The sequence below is a fragment of the Anneissia japonica genome, unplaced genomic scaffold, assembly GCF_011630105.1.
Source record: "Anneissia japonica isolate Jap-2015-1 unplaced genomic scaffold, ASM1163010v1 scaffold748_len17148_cov112, whole genome shotgun sequence".
NCBI lineage: Eukaryota > Metazoa > Echinodermata > Crinoidea > Comatulida > Comatulidae > Anneissia > Anneissia japonica.
Window position 1 is genome coordinate 1 of NW_022727569.1, and position 9029 is coordinate 9029.

General features: G+C 34.6%; 1 protein-coding gene across 1 annotated transcript in view; it reads left to right on the forward strand.

Moving 5' to 3' along the window:
- Positions 1 to 1505: 1505 nt before the first annotated feature.
- LOC117113775 overlaps positions 1506 to 9029 on the forward strand; it is a gene marked incomplete at both ends in the record, with an annotated part of 14135 nt that continues 6611 nt past the window's right edge. The window contains 5 exon segments of the mRNA XM_033257210.1: positions 1506 to 1640; positions 4880 to 5027; positions 5173 to 5373; positions 7056 to 7259; positions 7828 to 8447. Coding sequence (XP_033113101.1) covers positions 1506 to 1640; positions 4880 to 5027; positions 5173 to 5373; positions 7056 to 7259; positions 7828 to 8447 — 1308 coding nt within the window.

Below are 9029 nucleotides of genomic sequence, written 5' to 3' on the forward strand. Positions count from 1 at the left end.
TTTTCGAAGTTAAAATCAATTTTCCAATCCCTAGAAAAAATTCCTGCTAAATTCAGCATCTTTTTGAGGTCACTTTCACTATTGGCAATTAGCACAACATCATCAGCCCAGAATAAACTTCCTGTCCATTTATCTTTAACTGTAACACCAACATTATTTGATTCTAAAAGCTTTTTCAATTCATTGATAAATATACAAAAAAGTGTAGGAGAAAGGATACACCCTTGTTTCACTCCTTGTTCAATCGAAAAAGGCTCAGTGAATATATCACCAAACCTTACTTGCCCTTCAACATTTTGATATAATTTATCAATAAGTCTCCACACTTTATCCCTTATTCCTACATTCCATATAGACTTAAATAAGCCTTCCCTCCATACACTATCAAATGCCTTTCGGAAGTCCAGGAAGGCCATATAGGTGTTTTTTCCTTCTGCCAATCTATATGCAGCAATGCTTTTTAGTGTAAAGATATGGTCTTCACACCTATGTTGAGATCTAAAGCCTCCCTGCACTTCCAAAAGGACATTTTCATTTTCCAGGAAGTCAGTTATTGAGAAAGCAATAATTCTGTTAAAAATCTTAGACACACATGATGTTAAAGATATCCCTCTGTAATTGTTTAGATCTAGTCTACTACCTTTCTTAAATATTGGTATTATGATTGATTTATTCCAATCATATGGGATTTCCTCTAATTCATTGATCCTTTGGAACATACCAAGGAGAGAGTGCTGAATATGTTCTGCACCATTCTTAAACAGCTCATTAGTTATTTCATCATGACCTGGTGCCTTATTATTTCTGGCCTGTGTTAGAGCAGTAGAAACAATATCTTTGCTTAATTCTATATTATACAAAAAGTTATGTTCAGTACCACTAGAGGTGCACATATTGTTATCCTTTGTTAATTACTTAATGATCACAGTGTACCGCTGCCTTTCAACTACCAAATTTACTCTGCACATGCTCAGTCTTACAATTAATCAATCTGTGATAATCTTAGTCATTAGACTATTTTATCTGAAGAGTGCTGCACCATGTATGTGTAGCACGAAACTAAATAGTAATAAATATGTCTAATCAAAGCTACATATATATATATATATATATATATATATACAAATGAATTTTTATGGCTCTTTCAAATTTCACCAATGGAGGGCAAACACAACCAAGGATATAATTGTATTTTATCTGCAATTTCAGATTAAACATTGCCATTCATGACTAATCTCACATAGGTTTATCAACCCACAAATGGTGCCAAAGGTCTGAATGTCTTCACTAACATAATTACCCTCTTATCTTTTGATATCTGATATAAAAACATTATTACATTGAATAGTATCTAAATGTGATCTAAAAAAAACTATATAATCGATTTCACTTAATTATAATGTGAACAAAAAATGCTCCACCTGGTATAGATCTATAGCAATTGAGACATTCGTACGTGTACATTATCTAAAAAAAAACATAATTTGTTTACGTTTGCAGATAAGCTGCTGACGCCAACCTTTTTGTACTATTTCTTTGTACGAGCTTGGTATTCTGACAGCTCTTACGCCATTTATCGTTCAGATGGAATCACACTAGACACCCGTCCTCCTGATGTAACGTCAAGAACTGGGATAGCTGTGAGTTATACAAACGAATATCAAATTTTCATACTAAATAATCATTCTCAAAATGATTTATATATTACCGGTAGTCAGCGGTGGCTCCAGAAATTGGACGACATGGGGTCCGAACCAAGGGGCCGACTATAGCGTCGGTCAGGGTCCCGGAAAAATTCCTGGTAGGATTCAAGAAGCAAGTTTTTATGGCTTAGTTTGGCGCAAATCTTGCAATGATAGGCAATCAAATAGCGTTAATAGGATAGCGACCTTGTAGTAGCGTCGGACGATGGTTGGACGATGGCCTGTCTGACGGGGAGATGGAAGTTTGCTCCCCGCTGGTGCCACCAATGCCGGTAGTTAGGAATGATCACACAGCAGTCTCCAAACGTCTTAAGTTACGGAGTTTTATGGGTTTCACTCCTTCAGAGAAACATGAACGCCCTCTGAAGCTCTTATCGCCTTGTAGAAAGAACGGCTTGTCAATCTACTACAGCATTTAGTGATGGAAGTAAAACCTGATAAACATCTTCCTACTGGGGCCGATTACAATAGGCCTGGGGTAGGTCTGTCCAAAGTCACATTACATACAGTAAAATGGGGATATTCCGTCAACCAAATCATCTATAACTGTGGAAATGAGCCTCGGAATATGCAATGTCTCGATGCAATGTACCATAGTCTACTTGAGGATGCCTGCATCGTTACAGATCTCATCGGATTCAACCACGAGGCAAAGAAATGTGTCCAGCTATGGCTGGGCAAAGTTTAGTGTTACTTATACTTGGACATGTTTAGATGAAGTTAGTAATAATAACATAAACTTTCTCATAAATACTCAATACTTTATTGCAATCATATGTTACAATTAAAGTTTAAAAGTAATTTTATTATCATCTTTGAAAAACTCCCTGCATTGTAAAAAAACTTTTAAAAGATCTGTGTTCACTTTCGGAAGTAAAAATTCAAGTTTGTTTCTGAGATTGTAATTTTGAGAAGGTGATTTTAATTTTAAGTTCTTACAAAGTGAGATGCGACGATCAGCGAGTATTGGGTTAGTGTGCAGGTTGAGGGCTGTTTCATGGCAAAGGTGTCGCAGGTGGTCTGGCTGGTCCGGTTTTGGCCGGACCAATAATTTACAACTCAATATCGTTCGTAGGCCAGATTCTACTTTCTCTGACGCAATCAAACATAACTTGCACATTCAAATTAGCAGGGGGCCGGCTGGGACCTTCCTCGAACCTGCCACTTTCCAGTGGTAAAACTAGGTTCCGATGGGCCCTTTTTCGAGAGTGCAGTGATCACACAGGTTAAGAATGCTATATCTAGAAAAATAATAAATTAACAATTTAAAATAGTAAAGTAGTCAAAAAGTAAAAAAAAAATCACTGTTTAAAACTTTAAAAAAAAATTTACTATGTGTATCTCAGAAACAGGCCAGCCATTTTAGTAAAGATTAAAACTATAAAATCCTAGCATTTTGCTATAAAATAATGGCAGCATGCTAATTAAATAAAGCATGTGTTATGTATACATAGGATACAGTATTCATATTCCTCCATGAATAAATAAAAATGCAAGAAACAGGAACAAAATTGTATTACTGTATATAATGTAATATGTATATATGTAATACGGATATTGTGAAATACATATAAAAAGATGCGGCCTAATTAAATTAACATGTGTTATGAATACACAGGGACACATGGTAAAATATGCTATGCATTATTTAGTAAACCTAATTAAAAATTACTGTAAGCTAGGTGAATACGTTAAATTTTCAAATAACAGGCTGCTAGTATATTATTTAGTATTATTATTTAGTAAAGTTTTGGTTTATTAATGGCCCATGTATAGAGGACCATGTATATAGATATTCCCATCATATTGACAGATCTACCAGGTGATAAATACTCAATAGAGCAATAAGAATCAGGGTCATTGACTTTGGGTGGAGGGTCAATATTAGAATAAGGTACTGTACGTTTCTACAGGGGTTCTACACAGGCCCTACAACAGTCCCGGTCAGGGTGGTAAGACAAACTCCAGGGAAAATCAGCAATTTTGATTAGATACTTATTAACTGATAGACACTTATTAATCAATTAAACTGATCGATTTACACTTTTTTGATTAAAATAATTACTGTGACATGCCTTAGACCGCCCAATATACATGCGTACAACCCGTGGCTGAGCTATGGCCCTGGTTCGAGACGAATACGTGTCAATTCTTTTAGAGTATTTTTGCAACATACTGAGCAGGACGTATGGTAATACATCGGCTAGAGTAAAACATAATTTTTAAATATATCTTTTCTACTGTTAAACCAATGTTTAACTACTATTACTTGTACGTACGTTAATATTCATGAAATCACATGGTGACAAATAAAAATGATAAAGCATGAACAGTTAAATATTTAGTACAAATATGAATGATTGAAATAATAGAAAAGTGCGTGTTTTGAGCTATAGACAAAGACAAAACTAATGAAAAGAAGTCATGTTAATGCAATGATGATTATGTATATTTGGCTGGACCAATAAAAAATAGCTTCCGACGCCACTGTAAGGTATAGGCCTACCAGGTGACACAATGCCCATTGCCCTCCTTTGAGTTGTTGATTCTAGGTCTGAACTTTGTTCCTTTGTCAAACAAGTCCACCAAACAGTACAGCAATATTCCAACACTGGTCTGATCCTGGCAATGTAGAAATTAATTAGATCATAAGTATTAAGGCTGATCACCGGAATTACTAGAGAAAGTAAAAGCTAGGACCGCATTTGTTAACAAGATAGTTAACATTGATCTGCAAGTTTAATTATCTATCAATATGAACTCCTTAACAGATGTAACAATGTGACAAAATTCTTGGAAAATGGGTAATAAACTCTTTAAAGCTTTAATAATCATTTCCTCAGATTAGTTACAATTTAATTTCATTCCATCATCGGAAGACCTCGTGATTATTTCATCAATACCCTCTTGAACATAAAAAATATCTCCAGACTCTATTTTTTGGTAAAAGGATGTATCGTCCATATATTTCATCATGGACAAATCACATTTAAGATCATTTATGAATGTAATAAATAAAACAGGGCCTAACCAAGAACCTTGTGGAATCCCACCACTTTGTTACTTAGCCATGACGAGAAGTAGGCTAGTTCTTAAAATAAAATTATTATAATATTGATAATCATAAAGATCCTGCAAATTATAATATTGAACATATTTAATTATTTTGACAATAGGTGAAAGAGCACATTAACGAAAGTTCCACCATCGACACTGACTTCTTAACTGAAACTGACCATGTAAGCATCTCTTGGTGGTACGTATTTCGCGATGAGTCAGGAGGCTTAAGTCAATTTGAAGTATCCCTCAGTACCTTTCCAGAAGGTAAGTGAATAAAGCCTCCAAATATTCTCAATCCAAACCGGTATAGGTATGTATAGTGGTGGCGCAGAAAATCCGTTAAGTGGATTGGAGTATTGTAAAATGAATAGATTTATTCCAGTAAATTTTAAAATATGTTGCTTTGTAGGCGAAGATATAGAGAGTTTTCAGGTTTTACCAGGAAATGTAGAACAACACACATTCCGGAATCTAGATTTGAAGAATGGGCAGCGCTACTATAGCAATGTCAGAGCCTACAACCATGCTGGTCTTCACACGTTAGTAGTGTCTGATGGGTTCGTAGTGGATCTTCAGCTTCCTGTTGCTGGAATGGTTCTTGATGGCAACGGTAGGTTTAGTAGGCCTAATTTTTGTATTTTTCTTCCTATGACTTTTTGTTTTTAACATTTTGTTCATTTAATTTTTTTAAAATTATTTTTAACTGAATTCTGAAATGTTGTATACCCCCAGGAATTCAAATTTTTTAAGCTGGTGGCCAGTTTCAATCTGTTGAGACCAGTGGCGGGCCGACGTAATTGCGTACTTCCACATTTTTTTAATGACAACCCTACCCATTCTATTGTATAGGGTCTGCAAGTCTTTCTAATTATAGGCCTATTATAATGTTGCCTTTAATTTTCAACTTCAAGTAGGCCTTGTTTTGTAAAAGTGAGTGAATTCAGTAATATATAAGGGGGAAGGGTGGGGATTAAAAACAAACCTTGCACCCCAGATTCTTCTGCCCAAACACATCGACTCAAGCAATAAGAAGAAAGACTAGTTAAAAACAACGCCATTTCCTTTTTTTTCATTTCAATTTTTATTTATATAAAAAAATATCAATATAAAAAGGGTTCACAAGTTGTAGCTCGACAGCCAAATTATATGTGAGCCTTACAATTTCAGTAATAATTAAGACAAGACAGTATATACAAAAATTAATTATAAATATAAGAATTGAGACAATATATTCAGTAATTATGATTATAAAAATTGAGACAATATGTACAGTAATTAATTATTAATATAAAAATTAGGACAAAATAAATAATTTAAAAAAAAACCATTAAAAAGTGAATACAGCCATAATAAAAAAAGAAAACAGAAACACAATGCACAATTGTGAAAACTCTCTGACGAGGAGTCCAGTATCCCCAAAATAAGCCACATTTACCTCGGCCCCACGGTGGTTGGCGCTGAGGTGAAACATTTTTAAAATAGACACCACTAGATGCCTGTAAGTGGCACTCTAAGACATAAAAATACGTTTTCGTCTGAGTGTTTTCAACTGATCGACCGCTGATCGCTGACTTCCCTAATGGTTAGCAAACGCACGGCACCATATTAGTGAACCTCACTTAATATTTCATCCCCATCAGTATCCCCTTCCCATGTCAATACTCTACGTCAAGAGGCCTAGATACAGTGAGCTACACTCGGAAAAAGCCAGACTCTTGAATGCCAGAGTAGGTGTTGTATTTCTATAAACAAAAAAACTATATAAGTACTGAAAATCAGCGGGAAAAATGATTTATGTTTTAGCAATGTTGCACTGGCCGGATTCAAATCTTTGGTGGGCCACAATTGTCCCTTGGGCTGGGGATTGAATACCAGATTTTTTTTAAATAGCTATTTTAAAGTAAATTTTTTTATTGCATACCATCATTTTTAATATGGTTTTGTAACAATTCTGTATTCAGTGTTTTTGTACACTTTTGATTTTATGAATAAATACTACTACTACTACTACTACTACTACTACTACTACTACTACTAATAATAATAATAATAATAAATGCTTAAACACAACTACGTGTGTAGTTAATTGGGATGATATCAGGAATAGAATTTTGGCCTACAATTGCATAATTAATTATTAGATCGCAATATGTACAACTCAAATATAAGAGCTAAAATCTAGAGAGTAGTATTTAAAGAAAAAAGGAAAACGGATTGTTTTCTTCAAATAAAGGCCTACTTAACATTTGTAACGTGTTGTTATTACAAGCTATTCATTATTTTTTGTGCCAGATCTCCATGACATTAAATACCAGTCATCACCTGCGGTTGTAAAAACATCGTGGCTTGGATTTGTAGATTTTGAGTCATTCACGAGCTACTTTGAATCTTGTATCGGCGAGACCGATGACCCAGAGGAGTGCAGAGTTAAGGAATGGCAAAGAGTTAAGATTGGTAACTCTGTTACGTCATATCTTTCCAGAAATCTAACTACTGGTAAAGACATTTTTCTCGATGAATTTGCATTTTATATTTTTTTTTTATCGTACTTTCCATTGGTTTTAATAATTTCGTCTTTCAAAAAAACTAGATTTTTCACTTTTATGGCCATATGCTCTCTTACATATTATGGCAAGCCTATTATATTTTAACATACACAGTTTGATATAAGTAATACACTCAATAAATATTTGGCATCAAATTAACACCAACATTTATGTGGTTGATGTTTCTAAAAACGTTCAAACACTCAAGATAAAATCCCATAAAACATTGTCTGTTGACTATTGATAACTCTATTAGTACATCTGTGGTATGAGGATATTTTAAGACGTTGTATAATACTAAACATTATGCTTAGGCCTATATATAACATAAATATAAGTCGAAAGACAGGACGCACTGTGTTGGTTGACGAATCCATCTGCTCTCTGTGAGGGATTAACGTCGCCACGGTCTTTGTCGCATTGCGGTTTCCTGGAACCGTGTCGGCCGCCGACAGTGGCGCAGAGGTGAATGATGCTAATAAATTAGCTGTTTGACGTCTGTATCTTCTTCTTTAAAGGATTGAGGTATTTTGCAAAAGTTCGAAGTTACGACGCAGCCGGCCATGTATCGCTAGTTTCTGTTTCCGATGGATTCATCGTCGATACCACACCACCAGAACCATTAGAACGTGTTTATTATGGCGAGAATATCATACAGAATCCTTCTTTTGAGGAGAGTCCACATAGTATTCCGTGGTCAGGACAACTAGAGGACAGTCCACAATGGATAGTTTCCAAGGAGCTATTACCTAATGGATGGAGTTTAATTAATAACTCTAGCTTAGTCGTTTATACGGCGGAGCATTCGCATGTTCAGGATGGTACATATTTTATCGTGCTTCAAGGTGGACTTACACAGTCGGTAAAGACAACACGAGGACATCATTACATTTTGATGTTTTATACAAAGTTTGTTACATCCTCATCCGTCCCATTGATTAACCAAGAGGGTTCTGTTCAGGCACCTGGTATACGTCGTGTTTTTAAGCTGTACAACAAGGACAATGGCAATCACATGCATGGAGGCAATGATGTTTGGCAGAAGCATGTCTATTTCTTCACTGCTGACACAACAGAAAGCAAAATTATCATATCTACAGTCAGTTTACATGGTATGATGATGGCAGATAATATAACAGTAAGTAACACACAGTATCTGTCGAAAGCCAGCATTGCTGGAAAATAAACTCTTATGTGCATTGTGTTTTAATAGTGAGAAAACATTTTGATGTGACAGGATTTGAACCCAGAACCCTAGATGTGGAATATACTGCCCTGCTCTGAGAAAAGGCATTAAGTAACAAAATCATAGTTTTGAGTAAATTAGCAAAACGCGTTTGAGTTTTTCCCAAGAAAAGTACAAATGATTTCAAATTTGTTAAACTATGGTTTGCTTAGATATATTATTTTAAAAATTGCCACATACTTTTCATTGATTAGTTTTATTATTAAGGGGGCCAAAATGGAGATAATGCCTTTTTTCAGAGTATTTATAACTATGAATATAGATAAATACTTTTGAAATCGGGCATTATCTGCGAAAGTGTTTATAAACATGCATTAATTATTACTTTATTGAAATGTATGTATATGAAATTTAATCTATAGATTTATAACATATATTTTATAAAAATATTGCTCCAAAAGCAAGTGAAAACTAATATTTAAAAATACTAAAATAGTTGAAATCGCAAAGTCTTCTATTTAATTTTTAAAAACC